The 20379-nt window shown below is 34.1% G+C and overlaps 2 protein-coding genes across 2 annotated transcripts; both read right to left on the bottom strand.

Annotated features, from left to right (window-relative positions):
- Positions 1-19: 19 nt before the first annotated feature.
- Positions 20-7267, bottom strand: LOC109067304 (centrosomal protein of 55 kDa-like). The gene is made up of 9 exons (XM_042734991.1): positions 7126-7267; positions 6759-6973; positions 6407-6667; positions 3807-3851; positions 3564-3714; positions 3230-3480; positions 1690-1761; positions 882-1007; positions 20-777 (listed from the first exon to the last, which is right to left on the bottom strand). The coding sequence occupies exons 1-9, from the start codon at positions 7235-7237 to the stop codon at positions 568-570; spliced, it is 1443 nt and encodes a 480-aa protein (XP_042590925.1). The 5' UTR covers positions 7238-7267; the 3' UTR covers positions 20-567.
- A 3250-nt stretch (positions 7268-10517) lies between these two features.
- LOC109067312 (proline-rich transmembrane protein 2-like) lies at positions 10518-19643 on the bottom strand. Its single transcript, XM_042734990.1, has 5 exons — positions 19251-19643; positions 18050-18342; positions 15132-15442; positions 13642-13771; positions 10518-12340 (listed from the first exon to the last, which is right to left on the bottom strand). The coding sequence occupies exons 2-5, from the start codon at positions 18276-18278 to the stop codon at positions 12324-12326; spliced, it is 687 nt and encodes a 228-aa protein (XP_042590924.1). The 5' UTR covers positions 18279-18342; positions 19251-19643; the 3' UTR covers positions 10518-12323.
- Between the last annotated feature and the right edge of the window lie 736 nt (positions 19644-20379).

The raw sequence follows: 20379 nt of genomic DNA, 5'->3' as shown, positions 1-20379 counted from the left end.
TAGTTTAATGCAGGATTTACACATGCAGTCTAATTCAAGACAGATTTGCTTTGCAAAGTCAGGCCTGATGGATGCTAATGAGTGCCTCCCAGACATCTAACACTTCAGAGGTACCATAAGGATACAAGCGGAAACTATCTGTTTTTTTCCATTTATTCATTCAAGTGGAGTACACAATTCAGTGAAGGACTCTGTAAATAACCTTTTTTTTTTTTAAGGTACAACACTGATTTAAAAAAAAAAAAACAATATGCTAAATATTGCTTTATTTATTGTATGTAAGTAAACTGCAAATAAAAGATCAACCTTAAAGAGAACTAAGAAAAAAAAAATCATTTTTGAATTCATAAATTAAAATATATTTTTTTTAAATATGCCCCATGTCAACCGATACTTTTATGAATATTCTAGGAAATTTTCTTCAAGCTTTAAAAAGAAAAAAAAAATTGACACATATTTGTTCTTCAAAATAAAAATAAAACACTTTGGAATTGTGGCTACAATAAAAACTCAAAAAGTGCCCTAAACAATAAAGTTCATACACAAAGTGATTGAGAAGCGTGTGTTTTAGCTGAAGCAGTAGTCGAGGTGGGCTAGCAGCTCTCTGTGCTGGCTGGTGGGATATGAAGCGCCACAGTTTGGACACTCCAGGATACTCTCATCTAGTATGTTATGGACTTTAGATGGAGACGTGGGTTGATCTTGAATAGTCAATCTTTCAAAATCCATCCTGTTATAGGAGCTGGGCTCAGAGAAGCGAGACTCTCTCTGCTGTTTCTGAGGCACAAGGTCAAAACAGGCACATTATTAAACAAGAAAATGACAGATGCTGTACGTCAATGATCATGTCAGGACACGTCACAGAATCTCTCAGAACTCACGGCAGTCTCCAGGCGTGTAATCTGGTCTCTGGCTTTACGAAGCTCTTTCAAAACTTTCTGGAGCTGGTGCTGTAGAGATTGACGGTCCAGTTTATCACTTTCAGATTCTTTGGCCGACAACTGGATCTATAAGATGGTCAGAGACAAATAAGGGTGAAGACACAAAAATCATCTTTAATAATTTGCTTCTTTTTTTACTTGTCATTTTATACATTTTCAGCAAAACTTTAAATTGAATGTGGTGTCCTACACATGTTGGATATATTTTAAATTTTTATATATATATATATATATATATATATATATATATATATATATATATATATATATATATATATATATAAATATATATATAAATATATAAATATATATATATATATAAATATATATATATATATATATATATATATATATATATATATATATATATATATATATATATATATATATATATATATATAGAACTTAAGAATTATATATTAAATTATAACAATTCTTTTAATATAAAAAAAAAAATATAAAATTATAAAAAAAAGTATAAATAATATTATATAAAATTATTTATATATATATTTTTTTATATATATATTTTTATATATATATATATATATATCTATATATATATATATATATATATATATATATATATATATATATATATATATATATTTACATATATATATATATATATATATATATATATATATATATATTTTTTTTTTTTTTTTAATAAATTATTGTATAGTATTTTTAAAATTGAATAAAATGGAGAACATTCTCAGCTAGCGTTGCAGGGTGATCCAAATACCTGTTGTTCCAAAATAGCGATTCTTTTCTTCTCCTCCTGCTGATTCATCAGGGATTTCTGCAGTAGATTCACCTTTCAGAACAGAAAACATTTAGCTTTTAAACATCTTTTATTTTCTAGCAGATATAGTGATTGCATAAATGGGCTGCTTCAAACTTAATTTTACAACTAACAGTGAAGTCATGAAAACATGTGTGATTTATGTTGTGACCAGTACAATCTCAGCGCTCATGAGCTTCTGGTTGTGAGCAAACTGTGGTAGAAGCAACGTCTTGTTAAAGGTTTAGACACTAATATACTATTATTAAAGGTTTTTTTTTTTTTACTGTTTTTACATCACTAAATTGCACTTGCCAAATTAAAATGCATTTTGTATATTGGCATTAGATGAGCTGTTGGCCACCCTGCTCTCTAGATAGTGACCATTTTAAAAAGACTTAATGCCATAGCAGCTATGGCTATATTCATGACAAAAACAATTCAATCAGTATTCTTTCAATACAATGTTTACAATAATTTAACCATTTTGTCTCAAAATTAACATACAAAACAAAATGTAAATAAAAAAATTCAAGCAAACTAAAATAACAATAACAACAAAAATTCTAGTCTGACAAAAAAAAAAATCTAATTATTTTAGGAGATTTACAATGATTGGCAGAACAGAACAATTTCATATGATTTGGCAACCTTTTCTTTTCCACTTTAAAAAAAAATATATTTTTTCTATAAATAACCATTTACGTAACCACTCTTTGCATTTGACCCTAGCTGTTTTTGTCCTCTCTCTCGTCCCAGTTTGTTTAAGACACAGAGTACATAAAAAGGGAAATAAATTGTATTTGGTTTTCTTGACAGATGGCAGTGATTGTTTAAAAAGGGTGTGAAGTTTGTTCTTTTTTCTGCTTTCTTTCCTTAGTAATATTTACAGTCTTTGCTGTATTTTATTTATATTGCTACCATATTGTACATGCATACTACATTACTAGTATTTCTACTAGTATTATTGTGTAATGTACTAGTATGTTTTGAAGCAAGCATTTACAAGCCTTCTTTTTTTTCCTTTTTGTTGAGTCAGAGAGTAAGAAAACTTTTTTTTTAGTCAATATGTTGGAAAAAACATTGTATTGTCTTTTATTATCTCTATGAGTGGTAAAACACCAATAAAAAGAGTTAAACTAAATTATTTTAGGAGAAACCTTTTTTTCTCCTAAAAGGTCCTAACAGTAAATAGTCCTAAAAGTACTAATATATTTTCTTAATAAAATCATTGTCTAGTACAAGTCCGTTTCATTCTACCACCCAGAATAAGGTTTACACAAGAAAAGAAGAAGAAAAAGTCTGCCAGCAGATTAAGAAAAATATGAACAATTTAAACGGCCAAAGTTTTTATTTTTATTTTTATTTAATTTAACACATAATGCTTCAATGCGATTTCAAAGTAAATGGGTCTTGATTTCAAAAATCTTTGATTTTGTAACTGAAAATAGGACAAAAATACCAAGTATCTTTTGCAGTGAATGATCCCCCTGATCTGTACCTGCATCAGTAGTTCTGCCACCCTCCTCCTCTCCTCCTCCAGCTCTCCCTGCAGTCGAGAGGTACGCCTCCTCTCCTCCTGCAGAGCCTCCCGCTCGCGCTTCCTCTCCTCCAGGAGCCGCTCCCGGGCCTGAGCCGCTTCCCTGCTCTTCTCCTCATACCTTCCTCTCAGATCCTCCAGTTCTGTCTGGACTCGGCTGACTCGGGCGCGTTCGACCTCCAGCTCACGCTGAGCTGCCTGTCCGGACTGGCCTGTGTGGTCAGAAGAGAGAGTGAATGATGCTACTGCATTAGACAGACCTCATTTTGAGAGAGTATTTTTTAAAGCTTTGTACAATCTGAACTGGCTTCTTTGTGCTGTTGTTGGAGTGCTTGATTTGCTTCATTTAACTGCGTCTCTAACTCTTTGGTCCTGGCTAAAACGCCCTGAACGTAGGCCTCCCGCTGCTGGTCATACACAAGCCAGTTATGATTCTTCTCCAGAGCCTGCACTCAAAGACAGAGAGAAGAACGACAACACATGAGTCTGGAAGAAACACCAGGAAGCTCTTATCTGAGCTCTTGAGATGTGAACTCACGTCTCGCAACTGCTCCTGAACCACCGCAAGCTCACCAGACGGAACCTGTCAGGACCAGGGACACAAAAACATCAAAACAAACACTGGCGAAAGGAGCAAAAATTCAATCGCAAAGAAGCATAATGCATCTCATATATGATAAAAAGGAAAGACAAAACCTTTTACATCTTATATTTAGCAATTTTCACCTATACAATCTAATTAAAAACAGCCAAAGTTGACCAAAGTGCTGCATATAATGGAATAAAAAACTCAAGAACAAAATCAATAGAACAAGACCATCACATTTAAAACACAACAATAACAAAACAACAATTGAACCAATGATCAAGGGGTTTTGAAAGCAGAAATAGAGGGGGCCAATCTAATATGAAGAGGTAAACTGTCCTGCAGTTGTAAAAGTCTAGATCTAGGCACGATGAGTAGACAGATCACTGGATCTCAATGCTCTCGAAGCAGGTCTGTCGGGTATCGAGGGGTCAAATTACTGAGGGCTTTATAAACAATCAGTTCTATATTTGATGGGTAACCAGTGCAGTGTAGATCAAATCTAGCAGTCTAGCAGCTGTGTTTTGTGTTTTCCTTAAGCCCAAATAGAATTGTTTCAGTTTTATTTTCGCTTACCACCTAAAAACCTGCAATTTATGGCTTACCAGCCCAGAACCTTAACTGATAACTGACTGGTATAATGATACATCAATATGGACTGATGCAGCAATCAAATGACTTCTGACATCAATACACTGCATAATAATAATAGAAGACTTGTTTGGCAGCTATAAAAAAAAATACAAATAATTAATGAGATTGTTTTATTGGCTTATTTTTGTTTATGTTATACTTTGCTTGCATTTGTGAGAAAATGTAACTAGTTGTAAAAAAGAAGCACATAACATTGCAATATTGATCTAGCAAATCACAGGCCCAAGAATCAAAAGAAATAAAATCAGGGGATGTTTAGAGATCTCAGCAGATAGCGAATCAATGGCTGTTAACGTAATGAAATGTCCTGTTCACAAACCAATGCCCTGTTGAGAGCTGATCATTACAGGAACTTCATCCAACAGGCCATCAATCTCTTAAAACTCGCCCTCAACATTAACCTTACTGCAGCATAGGAAGCAGAGATTTTTCTGAACTCTGGACTGAATCTATGAAGTCTGAGCTTTTCTTGACTGACGACTGTGTGACTGAGCTGACCAATGAAATTTGGGTTTGCACTTAACTGGTTATGCGGAAAACAATATCACACAATATAGTTTATTACAAAATTTGAACAAGGAACACAAGCATAACATTTATCAAATTAAGTATCAATAAACTGTAGTATATAAATACTATATTCGTGATTATATATAAACAGAAGAATTAGTTGTGGTCTATTAACATCAGTCCCTCAGCACTAGTTAGGAGCAAGAAACTAGTTATTTGATGAAACACTGCCATCTAGTGTGTGAACCTGACCATGCTTTCATTTGCTTGGAAACATCCTTATGTTGAATGACAGGATATTACATAAGAAGATGAGCTCATTTTAATACGTACATAACAAGAAAGGCAGTTCTGTTTTGTATTTGCCTGTATTAAAATATATTTAATTTCTGTGATGACACAGCTGATTTGTTGCCCAATTAATAATAATACTTATTATCAATGTTGCTTTTAAATTTTTTTGTGGAAACTGTAATTTTTTTTTCCAGGAATTTTTATGAACAAAGTTCAAAAAGAACAGCATTTATTTTTTAAAATAGAATTGCTTGTGTAACATTGTGCATCTTCTACTTCTTTTTTAAATCTTCTTTTGGTAGTATATCACGGTTTCAATATATGTTTGAAGCAGAACAGCTTTTTTCAACATTGATAATAATAATAAGAAGAAAAAGAAATGTTTCTTGAGCAGCAAAACCACAAAACCAGTAGTCGCTGGGGTATATTTGTAGCAATAAGCCAACAATACATTGAGTCAAAATTATTTATTTTTCTTTTATGCCAAAAATCATTAGAATATTAAGTAAAAATCATGTTCGATGAAGACATTTTGTAAATTTCCCACCGTAAATATATCAAAACTTCATTTTTGATTAGTAATATGCATTGCTAAGAACTTCATTTGGACAACTTTAAATGCGATTTTCTCAATATTTTTTTTTTTTTTTTTGCACCCTCAAGATTCCAGATTTTCAAATAGTTGTATCTCGGCTTAATATTGTCCTATCTTAACAAACATCAATGAAAAAAAGCTTATTTATTCAGCTTTCAGATGATGTATAAATCTCAATTTCAAAAAAAAAAAAAAAAAAAAAAAAAAAAATTTTCCCTTATGACTGGTTTTGTGGTCCAGGGTCACAAATAGAAAACAGTTATTTTAAATAGTAATAATATTTCACAATATTACTGTTTTAACTGTACTTTAAAACAGTAAATTCATCCAGCCTCGATGAGCAGACGAGACTTTCCTCAAAAATATTTCTGAATCATAGTTAATCCAAAATTGTTCTAATACCACATTTTAAACTCAAAATCCTTAACAGGACATTTGTAAAATAAACCTAATGAAAATCCACATCGTCATCTGAAGGGTCTAGAGTCGACTCCCCTACCTTTTGCTTCTCGAGTGTGTCACACCTCTCAGAAACAGCACAGTACTTGTTTTTCAGGTCTTCGGTCTCCTTGGAGAGAGCCTGGAACTGTCTCTCTCTGTGTTCGGCCTCGTGTTGTTTCTGCTCCAGCTGGCTCTGCAGTGAAGACACCACGTCCCCGTGAGCGGCGCGCAGCTGCTGTCTGAGGCCCGAGATCTCCTGCTCCCTCCCCAGCAGCTGCTGCGAGCTCCTCTCCCTCAGCGTCTCCAGGGCCAAGATCCTCTGCCAGTTAAAAAAGGAAAATACCTTTATAATAACACTCTTTGTTTTATAGAAATGAAAAGCATCACAGATAAACACATAGACATCTCACCTCCAGGAGCTTGGCTTTGTCCGGGTCTGGCTGTGTGTTCTGGTGTCTTCCAGCTCTCTGCGTCTCCTCCAGGCTTTTCTTCAGCTGCTGGTTCTCTCTCTTCAGCTTCTCGATCTCTAGCTCCGCTGATTTGGAGCTGCTGCTGCTGCTTTTAAAGCCCAGTTTATTCACGATAGTCTCCTTGGCCCCCTTCGCCGCCATGTCTGGAGTGAGGTCTGGACATAAACATATATGACCCACTGATCTCTCTCAGATAACGTTAACGTATCTTACAGCGCAGTTATAACAAACAGCGAAAGTCCGGTTTAATAGTGTAGTCCGATTATGTCTAGATAAAACAATACATTGTAAAATAATATTTACTTACGACAAGGATGAGCGCCTAAGTGTGGAAGTATATCAACTTCAGCCTGTGAAAACGGTCCTGCTTCCTTCCGTGATAATGAAAACAAGTTTAAATACGGCGCGTCCTGCGTCATATCCGGAACACGCCGTCTGGCGAAGACAGATGGCGCACTGTATGTGAAACATCTAGCATTTTTTTAATGCGCAAACACTTACGTATTTACAAAAAATAAGTATTACTATACAAAATCTGTGATTCGTAGTGTATACAAACAACATAAAACAGTTGTGTTGTAATATGTTGATTTCCTGTTCAAAAATAAAATAAGTCGCAGTACGTATTCTTAAACCAGTTGTGCTAAATTAATGTTTTGTGGAAACGGCGATCATTTTTTTTCTTTGATGTATAGAAAGTTCAAAACAACAGCTTTTAGTCCTATTTAAAATAGAAATCATTTGTAATATAATACATTTCTTTAGTATCATTTTTAATGATTTTAATGCATCCTTGCTGAATACAAGTATTATTATTATTATTATTATTATTATTATTATTATTATTATTTTTTTTTAAATCTCGCTAACCCTAAACTTCTGAAAGGGAGTATTCCTTACATTTTAAAATAGTCAACCATAATAAGTTACTAACATATTAATATTTGACAATGTGACTTTCTGAAAAAAAAAAGAAAAAAGAAAAAACATGTAGGTCTTTTTTAAGTTATTATTTTGGAATGCATTTTGAAAACATAAAATTAGTTGCAAATTTCATGCATTTGATGACTCAGTTTAGTCATTTTGAGGGCATTGGCAGCTTTCTGCAGTGTTGAAATAGCCTACCGTCTTATCTCTGACTGAATGTCAGTCAGTGTCACGCTGGCTAATGAGAAGACTGTGAAAGTTTTTTCTCTAGTGTTGGTTCTGGCAAGGTCAGTGGTGCTGCTGTGCGGGGGATGATGTTTGGGTTTTAGTGCTGCATCTGCACTCAACTGCAATAATCTGCACTAATGACACTGCAGGCTGATGCAGCTGTTTATCACACACACACACACACACACACACACGACTCTCCCTACAGAAGTAGAGCATGGGCCTCATATTGCTCTGGGTGTACTGTAGAGGGTTTGTTTGAGATTTGGGTGTTGTACAGTTTGGCTCAGGAATCCTGCAGTATTCATCTGTGCTAAGTAATGCAACATCCATCTTAGAAATCCAGCTTATCCAGGATTCTGCAAGAGAGGAGGAAAAGAGCTTGAGAAAAGCTTTTTTCCCCCATGAGTCTGTCAGGATTTCCAGTTTAATAAATACTGAATGATGGGAGTTGTGTTTAGCACAAGTGCATGTTAGTGGATGAAGTGAAACTGCAGTTCACACACTGATCTCATTCATCATCCTGTTCAGTGTGCAGATCATTCCGGCAGCGTTCGATATTTGTAATCGTCACATGCAGTAGATTTAGAGGGTAGAATGTGGTTCCTCATTAAATGTCTCTTCCTTCCTGACTGCCTACTGCTCCTCATCCCTTGAGACTTTCTCATTCCACTCCTTCACTGTTTGCTTCATTGCACAATGGCGGCCATATTTTATTTCTTTCACTTACTCTCACATTCTGACCTTCTGTTTGTTCTTTCATAAAACATAAATGTAAAACATCTATCTAACAGTGTTGGGTCGGAGTCTGCCTTGTCATCTATCTGTGTCAGTTAGTCTGTATCTAAACGGAAAGGAAAGGACGTGACGTGAGGTCAAGTATGGTGTCCCATACTCTGGATTTGTGCTCTGTACACACACACACACACACACACACACGTTGCTTTGGTTTTTGTTTTTTTAATGTTGTATTTTTATTTTCTATTGCCATACTACATCAACCCTACACCTAAACCTACCCCCCACAGGAAACTTTCTGCATTTTAATATTTTCAAAAAACTTTTTTGTGTTTTTTTTATTTTTTTGTTTTTTAATTCTGTATTGTTTATATGATTGTTTATTCATTGGGGGTCAAAATTTACTGGTATTACTATCCTTATGGGGACATTTGGTCCCTATAACGTGATAAATAGAAGGTGACGTGTACACGCACACACACGCACGCACACACACACCTAGAGCAGTGGGAAACCATTTTTGCCAGTACCCAGACTCAAACCCACAGCCTTCAGTTTACAAGTCCAACTCTCTAACCATTAGGCCATGACTGCCCCATCTATCTATCTATCTATCTATCTATCTATCTATCTATCTATCTATCTATCTATCTATCTATCTATCTATCTATCTATCTATCTATCTATCTATCTATCTATCTATCTATCTATCTATCTATCTATCTATCTATCTATCTATCTATCTATCCTAATGTGTCTATCTATCTATCTATCTATCTATCTATCTATCTATCTATCTATCTATCTATCTATCTATCTATCTATCTATCTATCTATCTATCTATCTATCTATCTATCTATCTATCTATCTATCTATCTATCTATCTATCCTAATGTGTCTGTCAGTTAGTCTATCTATCTATCTATCTATCTATCTATCTATCTATCTATCTATCTATCTATCTATCTATCTATCTATCTATCTATCTATCTATCTATCTATCCTAATGTGTCTGTCAGTTAGTCTGTTATTGTTAGGTGGCCAAAGCAAGTTGATGATTTTTACTATCTATCTATCTAACTATCTATCTATCTATCTATCTATCTATCTATCTATCTATCTATCTATCTATCTATCCTAATGTGTCTGTCAGTTAGTCTATCTATCTATCTATCTATCTATCTATCTATCTATCTATCTATCTATCTATCTATCTATCTATCTATCTATCTATCTATCTCTATCTATCTATCCTAATGTGTCTGTCAGTTAGTCTATCTATCCATCTATCTATCTATCTATCTATCTATCTATCTATCTATCTATCTATCTATCTATCTATCTATCCATCTGTCAGTCAGTCTATCTATCTATCTATCTATCTATCTATCTATCTATCTATCTATCTATCTATCTGTCTATCTATCTATCTATCTATCATCTGTCTGTCTGTCTGATTGATTTGTGTATGTTTTTATGTTTGCTCCTTGTGGATTTCAAATGCAGCAACTCTGAGCAAGGATTTGAATCATTAGTAAATAAAAGTGACCTTAAAAGTCAAAGTTTCTGTGCTCTTTTTCTCCCGTCTCTTTCCACTGTGACCAAGAACATGAATAAATCGACAGCCCTATATATAACTCTGTTTTTACACAGTTTTCTCCATGCTGTCTTCAGTATGTCCAGTCTAATTCTCACATCTCTCACACCTGAAGAGAGGCAGATGGTATCCCTGGCAACAGAAGCTTCAAACTTAGTCCCTCTAATAACTGAGGACAAAGAACAATCCAGCAGTCAGTCAACAGAGAGGATTCACAGCTGTTTCACATCCTTTTAATGCTTTATTCGGTTTCCCTGCAGAGGATACATAGAGGGAAAGAGTGCTTCTTACAAGACTAGCAAAATATTTGAGAAAGAAGGGTGCATGCAAAAATAAGTACACAATGCTTGTAATAACTAAATATCTCATACGTTTCAGCTCTTTATCATTCTGTCAGGGTGGATTGAAACAAGAATGTTTATGTATTCTCATGTGCCAAAAGGGTAATAGGAAAAATAAAGGGATGTAATATAAACCGTTTTTAAAAAAAGTTATAAAGAAATGCATGGATTTAACCAACTGGACCTACCATAAATATAATCATCACGTATCACAAGTTTTCTAATATAGCATACACAGTACCATTTGAATCTAAACAGAAGTGAAATGCACAAAAGCTACATCCATTCACAACCAGAGAATGATGACATCACTGCCCCTCGTTACAAACCCATTGTCCCACAAGTTAAAATCTTACATTCCTCTTTATATACAATACAAAATCGCCTTCAGATCCCCACGAGCTCGTAGACTCATCAGTATTACCAGCCAAATGTCCCATTTGGATCTACAGTACGGGTTCATTAACACAACGTCTAATTAATACAATATTGCAAGATTCGGTTGTGATTCGGCTACATTTAGCTACAGATATTTCAAATTACACAGTGTATATAAATAATCCAACAACACAGATCAATACAAAGGACTGCAGCAGACACAGTGTGTTTTTATAAAGATTATAATTTCCAGAAACACTTTAACTATGTGATGAAAATCCATTTTGCCTGTGAGTGCTTGCATACTGCTTCATCAAAAAGGGTGTGGATAATTTTCGGTTGCAATAATTTGGTTGTCCAAAACACAGTTTTAGGGTTGTTAGCTACATTTTGTGCAAGCACGATTATACATGTGTCACGTTCAAGAACAGTCAAATTTTCTGGAGAAAAAGACAAATGAAAAGAAAAAAGAAAGATTTGATTGTCATTTGAAAAAATTAAATGAACAATAAAGAATAATTACAAACAGTATCATAATATAAAATCCCAAATGTCTGATGGCAGAAAATAAATCTATTTTTTCCCTTTTTTTAAAATGTAGAGTATGAAAAAAAAAAAAAAAAAAAAGGACATGAAATAAAAAAGATAACTGTGGTTACTAAGATATCTCTCCTCTTTACTCACAGGTGATCTTCTCATAAATGGTTCTCTGAAGTTTTAAAACTGAACAAATGTTGTCAACATGGTAAATCAAGTGCGTCTCTAAAACTAGGACATGATCATGACTCGTGAGCTTTCTCTCGACTGAGGAGATCCACTTCATCTCACGTGAGCAGTTGGCGTGTGATTCTCACCGGTAGGAATAATCTAACAAACCCCCGTCTGTATATTGGTTTGGCTTGTTTTCTGCTTCTGGAGAAGGAAAAAAACTTTTGCTTTAGCAGCAATTCTCCTCAACGAGAGTGTATGTGTGCAGCCGGAGCTAGAGTTTAGGTGTGAGAGACTCCAACAGCCGCCGGAGTGAGTTTCCAGGAAACAAACGCAAGAGTAAAACTCTTTAACTCTTTTCTCATTGATGTGAGAGACTTCAGTGAAGTATCTTGCTCCATCTGTTTGAAGGATGGCATGTTGGTGCAGATTCCCAAGGGTTCTCTCAGAGAGCAATGTCATATGATTATTGATTGCTCTCTATGATGCGATTGCCGTCACAGCAGCAGTGGGGCAAAACAAATGGGCCGTGGTGTTTGGGTCAGTGGTCTGATGTGAAGCTGGATTCTGTGGCACGCTCAACCCTCTCAGGATTTCACATTAACTGCAAATCACAGATAAATCATGTTATTGGTGTTAAAAAAACATCGCAAAACTGTACACTACACTCTCATTATTGTCTTATATTTGAGCTCCTTCTCTGTCTAGATTCCAGCTCTGCTCACTTTTATAAATTGCATTCTGGGATGCCTTTTAACCATATTAAAGGACTAAAAGCACATGTTGATGCTTTTCCTGCACTAAGTGCTCCATTAAAAATGTACACTACCATTTTAAATGTTTGGGGGTCAGAAAGATTTTTTGATGTTTTTGAAATAAGTCTCTTATGCTTACCAAGGCTGCACTTAACTGATTAAAAAAAAAAAAATTAAAACCTGTTAATATTGTAAAATATTTTTCTATTTGAATATATTTTAAAATGTAATTTATACCTGCGATGAAAAGCATCATTACTCCAGTCTTCAGTGTCACATGAACCTTCAGAAAAATCTAATATTCTGATTTGCTGAAACATTTCTTATTATTATCACTGTTTAAACCAGTTGTGCGGCCTAATATTTTTGGGGTTACTTAAAAAAAAACTAACCTAAAAAATCTAAAAAAAAAGTATATTTATTTATTTTATATATATATATATATATATATATATATATATATATATATATATATATATATATATATATATATATATATATATATATATATATATATACACACACACACACCAGAAAGTTGCTCTGAGCTTTTTTCCATTGCTTTTTGTTGACGTCATTTGACGTCACTTTTCATAATCCAATCAATTCCCAATGGATTAAATCCAGTCCTGTCCTTTTTTTTTGTACTAAATGAGCTATTCACTCTGAATATGTGACATAATGAGTCAGGGGAGAGATTAGATTGGATTCTGTTAGTTACCATCAATGTTTGTGTTCCATTAATGTTTCACATAATAGTGTAAAACATTAGTCTGCCACTAGATCAAGTCTGTTGTGTCATTAATTCATTCATAATTTATTATTCAAGTAATTAAATGCATTCTGTGTAAATGTCTTCTAATCACCCACAGCTTTGTAGAACATTTTTCCCAACTGTAGAAGAAAAGACTGAATGTCCACTGGGAAAAAGTAGCAGTATTTAAACACTTCAAAAGAACAGCAAAAGAAAGAAAATCTCCAGCCACAAAGGATTCTCTGCTTCCTGACCTACTTAGATGTCCTATATATAGAGTTATGATTCAGGTAATCCCTTCTGCATAAATATCCAGCACTGAGAAGCATATTTCATGTGTGACTACGAAGAGGAGAGTCCCGTGAGGCTCGGCTGAAGAGGTTAGAGATGGCTTACTTGACAGATTCACGGCGCATGCTACGATGATGATGGCTCCTCCCACCAGAGAGACCACAGAGAGCAGCTTGGCCACGCGACCCAGTCGTCTCGCTCCGTCTATGTTCCCCTGCTCCAGACTGTTCCGAGACTAACAGAACATGACAGTGAGATCTGAGCTTCCATTAAAGTCAGAAGCATTTTACATATTCAACACTGTAACACACGATGAAAAATTCAGTCTGTTATGCTGAGGGAAAAAATTATTTTGCATATCCATTTGATATTTCTACACAGACAGCTGCCTTTTCTTTTTTTTTCAAGTAATTTTTTAGATTTTTGTAAATTTGTAAACATTCTATTAGACATAATACCTGTAAATGTCAGTCTAAAGACAAATTATTAATATTGATTATGTTAGAATATAATTATTCTTCCAGAAAAGTAACAGGGTTGAGGATAACTGGGTAGACATTGTAAGACTTACGCTAAAAAAATATTTGATATTAATTATTATAAATTATATATCAGATATTTATACAGTATATAATTATATTTCAGTAAATATCCAATAATAATAATGCAATAATGTTTGACTGTATTAAAAACTTATTATAGGTGTACCGTAGTGATTCAGGAGAAACCAAAAACACGGTTTGGAAAGTGGATTCAATATGTACTCGCTCAATTTATACATTTTGTAAATTTTGAACACAAAAAAGTTATGGACTGCAGCTTTAACTAGTTCATTGATTTAACTAAAAACTAATATTTAAATAAAATTTAAATACATTTCATTGGGTTTATCTTGTTTTACTTGTTGTACAAAAAAGCAATAAAACAAAAACAACAAAATGACTAAAACGTTACCTAAAATTAAAATCAAATGCATATATTTATAATTCATAATTATTGTTTGTAAGTCATAATAACTAAAAAAAATTAATGATACTAAGATTTGATAAAATGCAAGCTCTTATGACCATATTTTTTATCCGTATGTTTTATCATCATTAAAATGTGTACATTAGCTAACTGGTTTTGAACAGACCAAAAATAAAAAAATAAAAACAAACAAATAAATAAATAAAATTAATTATTTTAAAATGTTATAAAATCTATATTTTATTATATAATTATTCTATCAATGGTATAATATATTATTTCTTATATCATTATATATTACATATCATCAATATATAATATATTATTATCATTAGATTTTTATAAATATTTACAAAATGTAAAAAAAAAAAAATAGCCTATATATATTAACAGTGTTTGCTAGTCATAGTTAAAATGATATATATATTTTTAAGTATATTAGGGACACAAATGACATCCTGCACTCTCAGAAAAAAGGTACTAAAGCTGTCACGGGGGTGGTACGTTTTCAAAAGACACACCTTTGTACACAACGAGTCCATACTGGTAACGTAAAGGTGCGTCTAAAGGAGTGTTTGTGTCTTTTCTGTGTGTAGAATGACTCAAAGGGCCCAGGCTCTACATACCATGATGGAGTAAACAAATCCCACAATGTTGATTGGCCAGACAGGGCAGAAGCAGGCGATGACGGCGAGGATGAGGTAGTCTTTGGGTTTGGAGCGGTCCATCGGGGGGTTGGTGGCGATGCTGGAGTGGCGTGAAATCGAGGGGCGCGGGGAGAACGCTGTGTAGGCGATGGAGCTGGAGCGGCTGCCCATCCGGGTGCGGCCCACATGTGGATGGTGTGAATGAGGGAGAGAATGATGCCGGCGAGGAGGAGACGAGAGAATGGGTTTGGAGGCAGCAGCATCATTTGGGGATGAACAAATCCTATCGGCTGCCAAAAGAAAGAGAGGATGTGAGCAGACAAAATGCTGAGACAAAATTACTAATTTAATTAGTCACTTGGCAAGGTCTGACAGAACTCACACAGTACTAGGAATAATACTGATTTTTAATGTTTTTGAAAGAATTATGCTCTTATGCTCAACAAGGCTGTATGTATTTGATTAAAAATATAGCAATGTGTGAAATATCTTTACTATTCAAAACAACTGTTTTCTATTTGAATATACATTTTATAAAGCATCATTACTCCAGTCTTCAGTGTCACATGATGCTTCAGAAATCTTCTAATATGCTGATTTGCTGCTCAAGAAACAGTTCTGATTATTATCAATGCTAAAAAAGAAAGAAAAAAAATCTTATTTAGCAAGGATGCATTAAATTGGTCAAATGTGAAAGTAAAAACATTTATAATGTTATAAAAGATTTCTATTTTAGATAAATGCTGTTCTTTTGAACTTTCTATTCATCACAGAATACTGAAAAAAAAGGTCAAACAATTTAAATATTATTAAGCAGCAAAAACTGTTTTTAACATTACTAACAAGAACAAAAAATTAATAATTGAACATCAATAATTATTTAGCATCAGGACATTATGAACAATTTCTGAAGGGTCACGAGACACTGAAAACTGGAGCAAAGATGCTGAAATGTCTTTGATCACAGGAATAAATTAGATTTTAAGAATTCAGTGAATGCCGTTTTGGTGAGCAAAGAGTCTTTTCCACAAAATATTAAGCAAAAAATAATGTTTCCAAACATTTGACCAGCAGTATATAATAAAACAATTATTTTATATAACATGCACATTTATTCAAATAATCCCTGACAGACTGTAATTTTCTCTTTTTTTCTAGCTGTCTGTTATCATTATTGTTTGTCTCACCATGTTTTCCTCCAAATGTGATGCTGATAGAAATGCCGGATGGCGTTCTCTTGAAACCAACTTTAATTAAATAGCCACCAATTCAATTAGTTCACTAATCTCTGCCATGCCTTTCAGCCCCTCCTGCCAGGAAGCCCCTTTGGCAATTTTAATTATGATGCACAACTTTAATTTAATTAAGAGTATTTACGACACACTCAGCGACTGTAAAATAAGGGAAATAAAATACCTCGCTCTTAACCTCAAACGAACTCGTCAGAGCATCATCGAGCCACAGTAAACATCAAAGCGGTCATGGGTTTTTGAGCCCGTCCACTGCCAGCTCTCAATCATTCAGTGGTTAGTAACAAAGCAATGCCCCTCAGAAGAGCCTGTGCATTATTTACAATGATCGGATTTGCTCTGCGCCAAACAGTGCTGCTAGGAAGTGCTTTCTGAATTAATCATTTTCACTTTTAGCTTTTAAAGCTATTTGCTTATAAAATCCACAAAAAGTACACAACATATAGCTATATATGCATACACACATATATACAAACACACACACACACACACACACACACATATATATATATATATATATATATATATATATATATATATATATATATATATGCCCCAGATATTTAAAATGTGGGGACAGAATGTAACTCTGTAGTAAATTGCTCAGCGTTTGTTATATTTAATGATATTCTATTCTAGGACTGTCTATTTCTGGTTTTAGTGGCTCTACAGTGACTGTAGTGACCTGTAACTGTCAGATTTCTGTATTTATTTTTGAATATGTGGCTAATAAAGCGGTTCTCGGTTAAAAAAAGAACTAGTAAAACACAGAATGAGAAGAAAGTTCACCATAACAACTCCTAGACCTGAAAAGGGGATGGTATATCTTGAATTTACAGCTGCTTTTGAATTTGAAATCAGTTTGGTTCAGTATTGTTATTGTTAATTAAGACTATTAAAAATAACTGAAATAAATAAAACACAAAAGTAAAAAGAAAACTATAGATGAAAAATGTAAACTTAAAAAACTTTAGTATTAAAATTAATAATTGATACTGATTTGGTTCAGTGTTGTTATTGTTAAATAAATGAAATTAAGCTAAAAATAAAATAAAAATAGATACAACTGATAAAAGTAAACTTAAAAACTTAAAATAGAAATGTAAAAAAAACATAATTTTTGAAAAGTGTGTATATATATATATATATATATACAATGTGCTTTTAGTCTTTTTAATATATATATATATATATATATATATATAAAGCTTAAAAGAACATAACAGATTTATTAAAACAAACTAAAATTAACATGAAAACATAAAAATAAAAAAAATCTCATTCAAATTATACAAATAATAATAAACACCAATTTGGCTTTGGTTTTACAGTCATTTAAGTTCTTATTTTTTTATTATTTATTTTTACAAACTATTGTCTTTGTCTTTTTGTAGCTGCAGTTTTTGAGCTCTGAAAACACACACTTCATCTCCATTGTTTGCCTGTTTAATTACATGCCACTTTTAAAGTCATTATCCTGATTGCTGTATGCAAATGACTGTAGTGTGATTGGCACAGCAGGACAGGAAAGTCCCCAACATTTTCTTCCTGGAGACAAAGCAGATGCTTTCATATCAATTATTCTCCTCTCTCCTTCCTCATAAAACCCTCCTAGATTGACATATTATTGATGAAATGATGAACTACCACTCTCGGCTTTCTCCTTGACCGTAACGGTGACCTCTCCCGAGCGCCGCGGCTCCTCATTGGACTGCTGGGGGAAAGCGAGGGGGCGCAGACATGGGAAGGAGTCTGATCCGACCCCGGTGGTCCCTGGCTGGTATGTCACGGGGCCCGGGGTCTGGCAGCTCGTGGGCTCTCCATCTTGGGTACAAACCAGAGAGCCCAAGGATGCCTGATGATACTCGGTTTCCATGGAGACGGCGGAGGGTGCGAATGTGGCCAGCGTTGTGTTGATGTTCAGACGGCGTCCCGTGTGGCTGAAAACAGGAGAAATATTGTGAGATTTATGTGCACAGGGGATGAATCTCATTACCGTCGGCTGTGAGTGCACAGAAATGCATGATGAGATGCAAACTCACACTCCAGCACATGGTGTCATCAACACACACACACACACATCACATCCCTCACAATTCAGCATCCCAGAGCTATTTTTTCCCCACAAAAATAACTCATCTGCTTTACTAGACGATCATTTTATCAGAGCAATAGTCTGTTCATTAACACGCATGCTTGTTTATCTCATTTGAGCCTCTTGACCTAGATATGTAGGTCATGAAACTGACCTCGATTACAGACACAGATGTTATAACATTCATTATTTCCATATTTTGAATAGTGTTGTGTTTTAGGGTTGAAGGAAGAACAAGTCGGTAAACTTGACGGAAAATGAGGTGATTTTCTGTTAGGACATTGCTCCTTTTTCTTTATTCTCGTTTTACTAATAAAAGGGTTAAATTTGATAATTAAGCAAACGAAAAACGTAACATTTTCACGGTAAATACTGTATGTGGGAACATATGGTATCAGTCAATAATAAGCACTGAATTCTCACACGAGGGCAAACAGACAAAGCCTTGGGGAAAATAAGAGACATATGGAGGGATAGAGAGAGGAAAAGAGAGTGTAAAAAAAAACATGAATTAGTCCGTACTTCATATATAAGCTACGCTATAATGACGAATTTAGAGATCAATTAATAACGATGCACAGCGTAAAGCTGTTCTTTGTCCTCATGCGTCCAATAACACAGGTGCACTTCACCTATCCAGGTCGGGAAGCCCTTTGTTTCCTCATAAAACAAAGGACTGTGTCTCCCATAGACATTAAAAATCATTCAGACGTACACATCATACATATATAACATAAATAAACAGCTACTCACACCGCGCGATTCCAGCCAGCGCGCGCTTGTTTTCGCACGTTCGCCGTTAGTCCATTCGCATAAACAGTATCTCAGACGATTCTAATGAAAACTCGATATTCCGGTATTTAAATGTGCATTAAAAGAAGAATAACGCGGTGGTGTGGTGGTGGTGTCGGCGGCAGGGATGCTGGGATCATCACTGGCTGCAGGCTCACACTCACTGGACAGGAGGAGAGTAACACAGCGGGAGATGAGTAAACTACACGAACTGCGCGCACTGGAAAAACCTGTGAGGACAAAATAAGTGACAGCCTCATTATGAAGACTGATTATAGGCTATAGTCCACAATCATAGGTTATATTAGAGTCCATGATAATAGCTACACGATACAATTGACAAGCATTTCCACCAAATAAGTAAGCTACGCATTATTACTCAATAAGAATGTAACAGATACACTGAAAAAGAAAGTAGTAAATGAAAAGTATTAATTACATTTTAGTTATGTATATAATAAATTATAAGGAAATGTCAGTTTGTGTGTGTGTGTGTATATATATATGTGTGTTTGTGTGTGTGACCCTGGATCACAAAAGCAGTCATAAGTAGCACAGGTGTATTTGCAACAATAGCCAAAAATACATTGTATGAGTCAAAATTATACATTTTTCTTTTATGCCAAAAACCATTAGGATATTAAGTAAAGATCATATTCAAAGAAGATAGTTTGTAAATTTCTTACTGTAAATATATCAGAACTTCTAAGAACTTAATTTGTACACCTTTAAAGGTGATTTTATTTTTTGGCACCCTCAGATTTTCAAATAGTTGTACAGTATCTCGGCCAAATACTGTCCTATCAAAACAAACCATGACCCTTATGACTGGTTTTATGGTCCATATTATATATATATATATATATATATCCCTAAAAAAGTGTAACCCTACACTTTAAAAAATAAATTAATTTTATTTAATAAACACATTTGTACTGCTAAAAATTGCACATTTGGAACTAAAAAGCAAATAACTATTTATTTATTTTTTGTCTTTAATGGCATGTACTTTTACTAATTTGCAGTACGAACAATCTCTCCAATCTCACTATTTTTTATTTTTTTTTAACTGTACATGTCATTGGGAAAT

The sequence above is a fragment of the Cyprinus carpio genome, chromosome B12, assembly GCF_018340385.1.
Source record: "Cyprinus carpio isolate SPL01 chromosome B12, ASM1834038v1, whole genome shotgun sequence".
Taxonomy (NCBI): domain Eukaryota; kingdom Metazoa; phylum Chordata; class Actinopteri; order Cypriniformes; family Cyprinidae; genus Cyprinus; species Cyprinus carpio.
The sequence above is the reverse complement of the archived record's forward strand: the minus strand, read 5'-3'. Positions and strand labels throughout refer to the sequence as shown.